The sequence below is a fragment of the Orycteropus afer genome, unplaced genomic scaffold (assembly GCF_000298275.1).
Source record: "Orycteropus afer afer isolate SDZICR_OR568_19922 unplaced genomic scaffold, OryAfe1.0 scaffold00826, whole genome shotgun sequence".
Taxonomy (NCBI): Eukaryota; Metazoa; Chordata; class Mammalia; order Tubulidentata; family Orycteropodidae; genus Orycteropus; species Orycteropus afer.
Genome location: NW_006922413.1, coordinates 316980 through 330102, shown reverse-complemented (window position 1 = coordinate 330102; position 13123 = coordinate 316980). Strand labels below are relative to the sequence as shown.

General features: G+C 34.9%; 1 protein-coding gene across 1 annotated transcript in view; it reads right to left on the bottom strand.

Annotated features, from left to right (window-relative positions):
* The window catches only part of RAB3GAP1 (RAB3 GTPase activating protein catalytic subunit 1), a 144261-nt gene that overhangs the window by 102551 nt on the left and 28587 nt on the right, over window positions 1-13123 (bottom strand). The window contains exons 4-5 of the mRNA XM_007957941.2: window positions 8958-9090; window positions 3858-3936 (exon numbers count right to left, since the gene is read on the bottom strand). Of these exons, the coding sequence (XP_007956132.1) occupies window positions 3858-3936; window positions 8958-9090 (212 nt within the window). The remainder of the gene's footprint in view (window positions 1-3857; window positions 3937-8957; window positions 9091-13123) is intronic.

Here is a 13123-nt window from a genome sequence, read left to right as displayed (position 1 = left end):
AGTATAGCAGGGATTGTGGGGCTGGCGCGGGATCGGGCAGTGTTTCGTTCTGCTGTGCATGGGGTCGCTATGAGTCGGAAACGACTCGATTTCACTTAACAACAACAACAACAACAACTCCTCAAAACTGTCAAGGTCATGAAAAGCAAGGAAGGGCAGAAACCTTCAGAGACCAGAGGAGACTAAGAAGACATGATGACTAAAGGTAATATGGTATCCTGGAACTGAAAATAGACATTTGTTGTTGTTGTTGTTGTTGTTATGTGCCCTCGAGTCGGCCCCGATTCATAGCGACCCCTCCTTGGGTTTCCAAGGCAGTATCACTAAGGAAGTAGGATTGCCCAACCTTCCTTCCGAGGAGTGGCTGGTGGGTTTGAACCGCCAGCCTTCTGGTTAGCAGTCAAGTGCTCTAGCCACTATGCTACCAGAGCTGCTGAAAATAGACATTAGTGGGAAAAATTAGTTAACTCAAATTTAGCTATTAACAACATACCAAAGTTGGTTTCTCAGTTTTCACAAATGTATATAGTAATATAAGATGTTAAAAATAGGAAAACTAAGTGAGGAATATACTTGAACAGTCCGTACTATCTTTGTAATTTTTCTGCAAACTTAAAATCATTCGAAAATAAAATGTTTAAGTAAGCAGAAGAACGTTTTGTGACCTGAGGAATATGATACAAAACCACAATCCATAAAATAAAAACTGATCAACTGAATTTTATCAAATTTTAAAACTTTTGTTCTGGAGAAAGCACTGCTAAGAGAGTAAAAATATAAGGTACAGCTGGAAGAAAATACTTGCAAATCATATATTTGAAAAAGGACTTGTAACTAGAATATATAAAGACTTCTTTTCAAGACTCAAAAATAACAATCTAATTTAAAAAAAATAGACTAAAGACTTGAAAAGACACTTTACCATAGAGCACATATGATGGGCAAATAAGCACACAAAAAATGTTCATAATTAAAATTAAAACTAAGATGAGATACTGCTATACATCTATTGGAATAGCTAAAATTAAAAACGACAATATGAAGTGGATGAGGAAGATGGAGAACAACTAGAATTCTCATACTAGTTGTTCCAGAGTGGTGGGATGCCACTCTGGAAATCAGTTTTGCAGTTTCTTTCAAAGTTAAACATACACTTTGCACATGACTTAGCTATCCTGTTGTTGTTGTTGTTGTTGTTATGTGCCGTCGAGTCGGACCCAACTCATAGAGACCATTCCTTGGGTTTCTGAGGCAGTATCACTAAGGAAGTAGATTGTCCAACCTTCCTTCCAAGCAGTGGCTGGTGGGTTTGAACTGCCAGCCTTCTGGTTAGCAGTCATGTGCCTTAAGCACTATGCTACCAGAGCTCCTTTAGCTATCCTACTCTAGGTTATTTCCCAAGTGAACCAAAAACCTATTTTCACACAAGTCTGTACATGAATATTTATAGCAGCTATTCATAACTACAAAAACTGGAAACAATCCTAACTTCCAACAAAGGAATGAATAAACAAATTGGTATATCCTTACAATGCAACTTTATTCAGCCAGCAATAAAAAGGAACTACTAATGCAACTACTTCAAAGGATCTCAAACGCATTATGTAAGTGAAAGAAGCCAATCTCAAATGATTATGTACTACACAAGTCCATTTACATGACATTCTTGAAAAGACAAAACTACAGTGACAGAGAACACGGTGACTGCCACAGATTATGAGGATGTGAGGAGGGTATTACTACAAATGGACACCATGAAAGAGTTTTGGGTGGTTAGAGAGTTGTTCTGTGTTATGTTTGAGGTGGTAGTTACAAAAATCCATATAATTCACAAAACTATTCATCAATTTACTGTACGTTTATTTAAAAAAAAATTTTAAGCAAATAGAAAGATCTTAAAAAAACTACTGACAAGTGATTTATATTAATACACAGAAAAATTTCATTTATTCATTCAACAAATATTTCTTTAACCATGGACTATATGCCAGACAGTTCTGGAAAATATACATAAAAAGCTGAACAGAGATTCTCTAACAGTATTCAGATTTTTAAAACCAACTCTGAGCCATTATGTTACTTAATCCTTACAATAACTTTAAAAGGTACATATTATTTATTTTCTTGACTTTACCAAGGGAGAAATAAACTCAGAGAAATTAAGTAACTTGTCCCAAGTTGCAGAGATATTAAACTAGGAATTAAGCATGTCTGTCTAATTCAGTGCCTGGCTCACTCAACAGTATGTGTTCAATTAATGTTGCATAAATAAATGTATACAAAGTCCATGTTCTATATCATCATGTGCCTTCCCATATATTCAATTATGTTAACTGTAATTATTCTCATTTTAAAAGATCAAAAGAGACTCTAGAAGGATTTAAATAATTGATTATTTAATGTATTCAGTGTATATATATATTTCTTGTTTAAATCGCTCAAATTCACAGCTTTTAAATGATCACATTAAAATAACAGGAATTGTTATGAAACATTATCCAGTTTATACTCACAAATAATTTTCCATTTTTTGTAAATGTGTCATAGTCTACTTACTAAAGTAATCACAGTGAAATGAAGAAGCAGACAAAAACACAGATATAAGCATTTTCCTTTCCTTAACAGATTCTTCTTTAATGAACATTTCAAAAATACCAACCCACACCAACTCAACAATTTAAAACCAGTATATGAACTTTCATTAACTAGGTTTCCTTTCTTGACCAAATACTCATACTTAGTGGTGGCATATTTTAATGCCTTTCCTTGACCCTCCCCCCAATAAAAAAAGTTCAGATACATTTTGAATAACTGATAAAGATGGAAGAGACCTTTTAAATGTGATACATCTCTTACATTAATATACCACCTTCACAATTTAGACACAAATGAGTTTTCATTTTGTCGTATAACCAGAAACCAATTTCCATGGAGTTAATTCCAATCCATGGTGACCCCATGTGTGTCAGAGTAGAACTGTGCTGTATAGGGTTTTCAATGGCTTATTTTTCAGAAGTAGGTCACCAGGCTTTTCTTCCTAGGCACCTGTGGGTGGACTTGAACTTCCAACCTTTTAGTTAGCAGCTGCGTGTGTTAACCATTTGCACCATCCTATACGTATAGTTTATTTTATTTCAGTTCAATTTCCAACAGTAAGTATCCACTGTTCTATTCTAGTTACGTGTTCTATGCTAGTCATCAGATATATAGCTAGGCACTACTCAAGATTATGAAACATACGGTGCAGAAAGGAGTTAACAGCAGGCCACTATCCTGCTACTGTTATCCTTAAAGAAGTCTGCTTATGAGGTTGACCCTCAACTGGTTTCTGGGAACTTGGATTTTAGAAGGATTCTCACCATTTCAGCCAAAGGTTTCTCATTCTGATGTCAGTGGCTAATTGTACCGAAACTGTACAAAAAATGTGGTTTATGCTGAACATCTAATCTGCTTTCCTTCTAGAGTCAGAAATTTTGATATGTGCAAATCAGAGAGTGCCCACATGAGTAGCTCCCTGGGCACTGATCATTTAACAAGCTCTCTTGGGTAGACATTTCACATGTACTGTCACACTCGTTGCTAGGGGAGTTAAGTGTGTCCTATGTGACTCCACTGGGAAGGAACTCTTAGAATCTTACACTGGTTTCCTTTGGACTTCACCCCATGCATATTTTCCCTTTGATGATTTTGCTTTGTATCCTTTCACCATAATAAATCTTAGTAGTAAGTATGAATATATGCTGAGTCTTCCTAGCAAATCATTGAACCTTGGAGTGCTGGTGGTGGGGTGGGGAGGGCAGTGATCTTGGACCCTACCCAAAATATACTAAGAAGACCTGAGTAAAATATATACATACCATCTCACCAGGCAATGTGCTCTTGGAGGAAAGTCATTGTTCATGCACAGCAAATCTTGCATAGATTGTGGAATAACATCTATAAAAACATTTGGTAATAAAAAAAAGTTAGTATATGTGCTAGTTGGAGCTGTGTGTTAACTTGGCTAGAACACAATTCTGAGTGGTGTAAGCAGTTGTGATGAGGGTTACTCATCACAAATGAAAATGGTGATCACAGGAAAGAAATGGTAAAAGTGTTGTTACAAAACAAAAGGTTTATGAAAAGTTGAATGGAAAACCAATTCACTTTATAAACTTTCGCTCAAATCACAATAAGAAAGTATATTATATATATACACACACACACATACGTATATAATCTTCTGACCTCTAATGATACAGGTTACTCCCATGATGTGATTGGATGTGCATGTTTTGAGCAGCCAATCCACTGAAAGGGAGTTTCCTTAGGGGTGTGGCCTACTTCCAATATATTTATGGACATCCTGGGAAAACGAGACACTCTTCCATGGATCGGGATTCTGTTGTGCTGCCTACAATCTTCCATGAGCGAACAATTCACCATTCAGCCTGGAGATCTTGGATTCATCATTCATAGCAGTCAACAGCCAATATACTGCCTGCCAACCTTGAGCTCATCAGCCCCTGCAGCTGTGTGAGTCAGGAAAAGCCTCCAGCTTGACATATGACCCAAGAACCTGGGACTCGCCAGCTTCTGTAAGTGTGTAAGCCATTTTCCTAAGATAAATCTCTCTTTTTCTATATGTATATATAAGCTTTACTGGTTTTGCTTCTCTAGAGAACGCAGTCTAGCACAGTATATTCAGTCTAAGGCAGAATTTTATAATAAGCTTTCAGGGAACATGTCTTTGCAATTGTTTAAAGATTTATATGTAGGACTATCTCTGAGATTTGGAAGAGGTATGTGTCTCTCTTTTTTTTTTTTTCTTAAAGAAAGCCAGTCTATAAACAGACATACCATTACTTGTTTTTGCTGTTATTAGGTGCCCTTGTCTATTTCAACTCATACCATCAGGGCCTACATTTATAATAGTATTCTTCCTTCTAAGTCATGATTCAAATGATTCCTCCTCATCCTTATAAGAAAATTTTTTAAAAAATTTATTATTGGTCTACCCTTGTCTCTACTTTTCTTCAGATTTCTAATTGTTGTTGTTGTTGTTATGTGCTGTCAAGTCAGCCCCAACTCACAGCGACCCCTCCCTGGGTTTCCGAGGCAGTATTACTACGGAAGTAGATTACCCCATCTTCCTTCTGAAATTTCTAATTAGAGGTCTGATAACTCTGATAACTGCCATGGGTAGCCTGAAATTTTCTGGCCCTTTGGGTACCCTAAATGTTCTTATAAAACTGCCCAGCTTCCCATTTCTACAGCACTTGAACAGAAGTTCATAGCAAGATCCTAACATGAGTGATCATTATTTATATTTAAAATGCATAATAAATCCAAACTGTAGTGTAAAAGCTGTTCACAAAAAGTTCTTTTTGCTGTACAGCCGTAATTGCTTAGCAAATTCACATCCTGTTAATTTGCTAAAAGAGTAAATGGAAGAATTATAATGCCTCGACTCTCCACTTGATTAAAAACAATAAGCAACTACAACTAAATAGAAGATCAGTGCTCAAATCTTCTGACCTCTGCAAGAGTCACTGGGCCTAGGAGCTAAGGGCCAAAGTCATGGAGGACATCAAGGTCAATTGGCTTAATATAGTTCACAAAGACAATACTACATCCTACCTTGGTGACCAGCAACTGGGGTCTTAAAAGTTTATAAGCAGCCATCTAAGGTGCAACTATTGGTTTCTCCCCATCCAGAGCAAAGAAGAGTAAAGAAAATCAAAGATACAAGGAAACAATTAGTCCAAGGGAACTAACTGAACCCCAGCCTCTATGACCCTGAGACGAGAAGAACTAGATAGTGCTCAGTTACGACTGCCAACCAATCTGAAAGGGATCACAGTAGGAGATCCTGGATAGAGTGGGAGATAAATGTGGAACAAAACTCAAAATCATAAAAAAGATCAAGCTTACTGGTCTGATAGAGAAGGCGGAACTCCTGAAACTATGGCCTTTAAGCCTGGAACTGAATTCATATCTCTGGCTCAACTTTTAGCCAAATGATAGACAGCCCCACAAAATGAACACCACTACCACTTATTAGAATAATCAACCATGTGAGATCAAAAGGGTAGCATTTGCAGGTGATACAGCTCAGAAGACAGGAAAGGATAGGAAAAAAGGACAAATGAAAATGGTGATCACAGGAAGGAAATGGTAAAAGTGTTGTTACAAAACAAAAGGTTTATGAAAAGTTGAATGGAAAACCAATTCACTTTATAAACTTTCGCTCAAATCACAATAAGAAAGTACTATAGATACACACACACACATACGTATATAATCTTCTGACCTCTAATGATACAGGTTTAACAAAACATGTATCTCCAAATTAAGTGAGATGATGGTTTGTCTGTCCTTTCACCATTAGCTACAGCTTAAATCATAACAAAATTTAAAAAACAAGAAACTTCACAGTGTAAACACACATGCAACAATAATTCCTTGCCTATCTTAAAATCATTGATCTCTTGTTTCATCTGTTCATCTCAAAAACACTGATTCTAAGAAGTATTCACACTCTTAAGGCAGTATTCTCATCTTATTGTTCAATGTTTTTGAAGAAAGAAGTTATTACTATACCTTTTCCTTGATGTATGATCTTTCCTCAAATTAATAGCACTTAAAATTTCTCCCTTGAACAGTTTCCTTCATTAACCAGTAGAATGTTGAACCTGGAAATCCTAGGGTTGTATCAGATCTCCCACCAATTGCATACATTTCCTTATTCCCCTTACTCCTAAGATATACATATTCACATTATAGTTTAGTTATTTTATATGTTTATATAAAATAACTATATATGTGTGTGTGTGTGTGTGTATTTTTTTTTTAAGTTGCCCTGGTATAGTCTGCTTCTGTAAGGATTATAGCCTAGAAAACCCTGAGGCAGTTGTACTCTGTCCTGTAGGGTCACCATGAGTTGGAATCAATGATAGCAATGGACGGTGGTGTTTTTCTTTTTTTTAAATATATATATACATAATCACTCCTCATTTATGGATATACTTAGGTTTCAAAGACTAGGTTATTATGTGAAAATGGAGGATGATTATACTAGATTTCAAAATGGAAGATGACTACATGATTACATAACTGCCAAACCACTGAGAATCCTGGTCCAGCCAAGTTGACAATAACATTAGTCAACACAGCCAACATTTCACTTACCTAGCACCTCAGTGTTCATTACTGCCATATGTATAGCGTTAATGTGCAAAATAGTTGGAGAGTAGACTTTTTTACTATTGTTATAAATACAAAACACTGTAAACAAGGTAGTTTTTAAGTGAGAAGTAGGTGTAATTATTTTACCCATGTGTATATATGTTCCATGTTGTCTTAGTTTATCAATCTCAATGCACATGATACCTGTTTATTATTTTCCTTTTTTTTAATCTTACCTCCCACTTCCTCCCAGTGGTTACCCTTTCCCTGTGTCTTTCTTGCCTATGCTTTCCTCCCTTCCTACCTTTCTCCCTGTGCAAATGCTGCCCTTCTGATCTCCAATAGGTTGATTGTTCTAAGGAGTAAATATTCCTGGTGTAGGTGTTCAACTTGTAGGTCTATTTATTGTTTGGCTAAGAGGTAAGCCATGGAAGTGCTATGATTTTGAGTTTTGTTTCACATTTTTCTCCCACTCTATACAGGATCTCCAATTTTGATTGCTTTCCAAGTAGTTGGCATTGGTAGTTGGGTACCATCTAGTTCTGGTCTCTGGCTCATACAGGTTGCTCTTCTCATGGTCCATTAGTCCAATATCTAATTGTTTTGTTTGTGAGAAGAATATACATCATAGAAAAGGTAATATAATTTTATTTCTATATAAGAAAAGACAAATTATTTCAGGCTTATGCTTACAAATGATAATCTATTTTGACCAGAAAAATATTAACACATATTCTTCATATTTATTTTCTAAATGAATAAAGAAAGATATTTGATAGCTCCAAAATTTATGTATTTTTTTCAATGCCTTGTTCACTCACTGTTATACACTAGTATACCTAAGGACCAGATGATTTTGGATAATTTGATCTATTAACAACTACAAGTAACTCTGACTGAGTACCTAGTATGGGTTAGGTACTGGGATGGGGCATATGTATGGTATCTCATTAAATCTTCACATTTCCGTCAAAGTATTATTACTTCATTTTACAAATGAAAGAAATCAGGCTTAGAAAGGACACAATTAGCTAGTAAGTAGAAAAATCAGAATTTTTATCTGCTTGGTCTGACTCTAAAGTTTGGGTGTATACAAAATAAAACACATGTTACTTAATCAAGAGACAAACTTTTTTTTTTTTTTTTAATTCTTTCAAAGTGCAGCTCAAATGCTCCATTCTCCACAACACCTTCTCTGCTTTCTGATAATTAAAAGAGATCTTTCTTCTTTGAACTCCACCAGAACTTTATCTGTTCTTTGAGATGGCGTTTATCACTTTCTACCTCTATTAAGTTATTTACTTATCTCTCCCACTGTTCTGTTTAATTAAGGATCAATAGAGCTTAGAAAAGTATTTAGCAATTGTTTTTTTAAAAGCAAAAAAACATAAGCCTCATGTGCAGAATAGAACTGTACACCACAGGGTTTACAATGGCTATAATCTTCCAAAAGTAGAGCATTAGGTCTTTCTTCTATGGTGTCACTGGGTGGATTAGAACCATCAATCTTTTGGTTAGTAGTCAAGAGCAAATCATTTACACCACCCAAGGACCTTGAGCATATGTTACATACTCAATAAATATGTGCTGAGTTAATTAATCTTAAAGGGAATAACACTATAACTCTTTGAAAAGATCATACTCTAGATGAGGTGAAACAACTCTACATGTGTAAAATGTTTTCAGGTAATATTGCTGAATTAAGAAAATCAAATTCAAACTTAACTCATGATTCAAAATCATAAGCACTTTTAAAAGTGAAGAGTTAAAAAGTTCATAGCAAAACTTACCTTCTAATAATTCGTCCTTTCCTTCTTTATCACTGGATTCTTGTATAAGATAATGATGAGTGACTGAGAACTTGAAATCAGCAAAGGAAATTTCATCTGATTTCTCTTCCCATGTGCCAGAAGTAAATATACCCTATATTTAAAAATAAAACAGAAGCATTATCAACCTTCAAGTAGTCAAAAGTTACCATTACGTTTATTGACCACAGAGATTTTTCTGATTTCTGCCCACTAATCTACTAATTTTATCCTATAACTTTTCTCCACATAACAAAGAAAAAAAATTTATATAGAAGTAAAAAAGAGGAAATTATTTAAAAATAATTTATCACAGTATTCCTTGAAATAGAAAATTCCCCTGGAATATTAGTCATTAAGCAACTTACAAAACGGTAATTTTCAAATAATTTTTCTGTGAAATGACTCTGTACATAAAATCATGAATAAAGAATCCTAGTGTCACCACATGCAAATAAAACCTTTCTATCAATAGCAGAATCTCTATTACAGTTATTTTTTAACTGAAAATTAAAATTTAATGGTAATATTTCACAATTACTTATTACATTAAGAAAAAGTTAAACATCAGGAAAAATACACACCAATAAAATACACTTTTACTATAAAAGTTTCAAATCTGGTAATATCACTATATATTATAGCACACAGCACTGCTGAACATCAGTAACTGCTTCATAAGGCAACAAAAGTCTGTACAATCAATTTAAGTGAAATGACATCTGTAGCACTTAACAGGTTTCTTCAAGCTGTTTATCAGGTTTTGGTATTCAAATCTTTTCATTTAAACAGCAACTTCTTAAACAGAATATCTATTTTAATTAAGAGTTCCAAAGAGCCCCTAATTTATTATAACTGTAAATGAGAATTTTTTCCCCCAGCTCTCTAACCTCCCATACCTTTCCACTGGAAAGGTAAACAATCATTACAGAATTGTATCACTATGAAGCAGGAAATACCAACCAAACAACTTTCTAAGCACAGAGATAGTTCCAAACTAGAAAAAAAATATGTAAGCAATGATTCTATAAATTACTGAATTTTTTAAAAATATTTTCATGAATGTACCTAATATATAACACTCAAATGTTTTATATGTGTTCCTCACGAGTTGTTTACAATTCTGAACTAAGTTAAATCATACTTTAAATGTCCTAAGGGCCCTAGGTGGTGCAAATGACTTGCACTCAATTGTAACCTAAAGATTGGCAGTTCTAATCCACCCAGTGGTACCCCAGAAGAAAAGCTCTAGTGATCTGCTTCTGTTAAGATTACAGCCAACAAAATCCTATGGGGCATTTCCACTTGCTAATACATGGGGTCGCCCTGAGCTGGAATCAACTTGCTGGCAAGTAACAACAATGGGCATCTTATGCAACTATATCAAACATCAAGCCTTTTAATAGGAGAATAATCACCATGTAGGATACGTATCATAAATCATGATATTTGTATGTGGGTTTCCCTTAAAGTAAGGTTAACCTGTGTTAAATGAAGTTATATATGGCCCACAGCCAAAGTCTTAAGCTGCCATAAGTAATTTAATTATGCATATAAGAACTTGATTTGTTAGGAAGAATGTACAATATAAAGTAAATAGGCCAAAACTATGGAAAGGGAGAAAGCCCAGAAAACAAGACATAAGTTCCCTTTTTATGCTTGCAGTAAAGCTGAAATATTATTTTAATGATGTAAAGAGACACTGTATGACCCTAATCCTAGATTCTGGGTATTACTGTCAACCTTACCAATAGCTATTGCAAGGAGGATTTAGTTATCTTCAGTAAAGAGAAAATGTCCTGATTCTGTCTCCCAAAAGACTTTTTAAAGTAATTTAGCTCAATTGAAAACTCAAACACTACCTGTCCTTCAAATGTATTATGATATAGTCATTTGAATCAAATCCCAGTATGATATATATTTACTATTAGAACCAGAAATGAGAATAGTAGTTAATCAGAATTAATCCAGTAATTCATCAAAAATAACCTCTGAGGGTCCTAGCCTGTGCAATCAGACAATAAAAACAAATAAGCACATAGACTAGAAAGAATTAAAAGTGTTTTAGTTGCAGTTGACCTGATTATGTGACAGAATATCCAAAGGAATCTACAAACTACTAAAATTAACCAGTGAGGTTGTGGAATTCAAAGTCAGTATACAAAAATCATCTGTATTTTTATCTACTAGCAGCAAACAACTGGAAAGTGAAATTTCAAAAATTCTTAACTAACATTAAAAAAAAAATCAAATACCTAGGAATAAACTTAATGACAGATAAGCAAGAACTCCACCTAAACAAACATTAAAATTTCAATGCTGAGAGAAATAAAAGGCATAATAGACATAATATGTTCATGGATTAGAAGATATAAGACTATTCAGATGTCAATTATCCCCAAAGTGGTCTATAAATTCAACACAATCCCAATTAAAATCCCACACGGCATTTTATAGAAACAACTGATAAGCTGATTCTAAAATTAATATGGTAATCTAAAGTCTTAAAATAGCTATGAATAAATAGTGATGAATAAATACACTACCTGATTTGAAGACTTACTATACATCTATAGTTAACTAAGGCAGTATAGGATTGGCATAAAGACAAACAAATATAACAATGAACAGAAAAGAACATCTAGAAATAGATTCACATTTGTAAGTTCACCTGATTTTACAACAGAGGTATAGATGCATTTCAGTGAAGGAAAGGATGGTCTTTTGAACAAATGGAAGAAAATAAAAAGATTATTTTTACAATCTTGGGCTAGACAAAGATTCCTCCGAAGGACAAAAAACCGCATTAACCATTAAATTAAAATTTGAGAACATGAATTCCAGCAAAATAAAATACTTACACTAATCAAACCACCACTCGTCTGTCACTTTGTCATACTGTGGTAGTTTGTGTGTTGCTGTGAGACTGGAGGCTATGCCAGTGGTATTTCAAATGCCAGCAGGGTTACCTGTGGTCGACAAGTTTCAGCAGCTTCTAGACCAAGACAGACTTGGGAGAAGGAAGGGGCCATCCACTACTCAAAGAATTGGCTAGTGAAAACCTTATGAATAGCAGTGAAACACTGTCAGGATATATTACTGGTAAGCTTTATGAAAAGCCCTGAAACACTGTCCAATACAGTGCTGGAGGATGAGCCCCTCAGGTTGGAAGGCGCTCAAAATATTACTGGGGAAGAGCTGCCTCCTCAGAGTGGAGCTGACCTTAATGATGTGGATGGAATAAAGCTTTCAGAACCTCCATTTGCTGATGTTGTATGACTCAAAATGAAAAGAAACAGCTGCAAACATCCAAAAATAATTAGGATAAACAAAAAGTTACCTACAAGGGACAACCAATAAGACTAAGCTCAGATTTCTCGAGAGAAACCATGCAGGTGAGAAAACAATGGGATAGTATATATAAAACACTGAAAAATTTCCAACCCAAAATTATATACCAGCAAAACTGTCCCTCAAATATGATGCTGAAATTAGGACATTTCCAGAGAAGCAGAAATCAAGGGAATTTGTTAAAACCAAACCAACCTTACAAGAGATGCTAAAGGGAGCCCCCTTTGGACAGAGAAGCAACAACAGCCAAAAACAAATGACCATTAACACACATGATGATATAACCTAGAAACCAACCCAGCTATGGAAATATCCAAAGTAAATAAGCCTACAAGATTGTAAACAGGGAACCAGAGACATCAATTGACAAATGAGGACAACTACAAACCAAAAAGAGGGAAAAAACTGTCATTACAGAACTTCCAGATGGTAAGGATGTCAAGACAGAACAGACTGTTCTAAACTTGGGAAGAAAACTATAAATCACAGGGTAACCTCAAAGAAAAATGAGCAGCATTAAAGAATAACGCAGAGTCTGCAAAACACCGCAAAATATGGATGAACCTGGAGGACATTATGCTGAGTGACATAAGTCAATCACAGAAGGACAAATATAGTGTTAGTTCATTGTTGTGGAGGGTCAAGGAAAGGTTTATATATGGAGGGAAACTTTCTTTGTTGGTTGCCAGGGGTGGAAGGGAAAGGGAGGGAATACTGAAAAAAAAAAAATGCATTGACCCATGTCACTTTAATTTTGTGTATTTCACTGTACATAAATTATTTCAATAAAATGCATT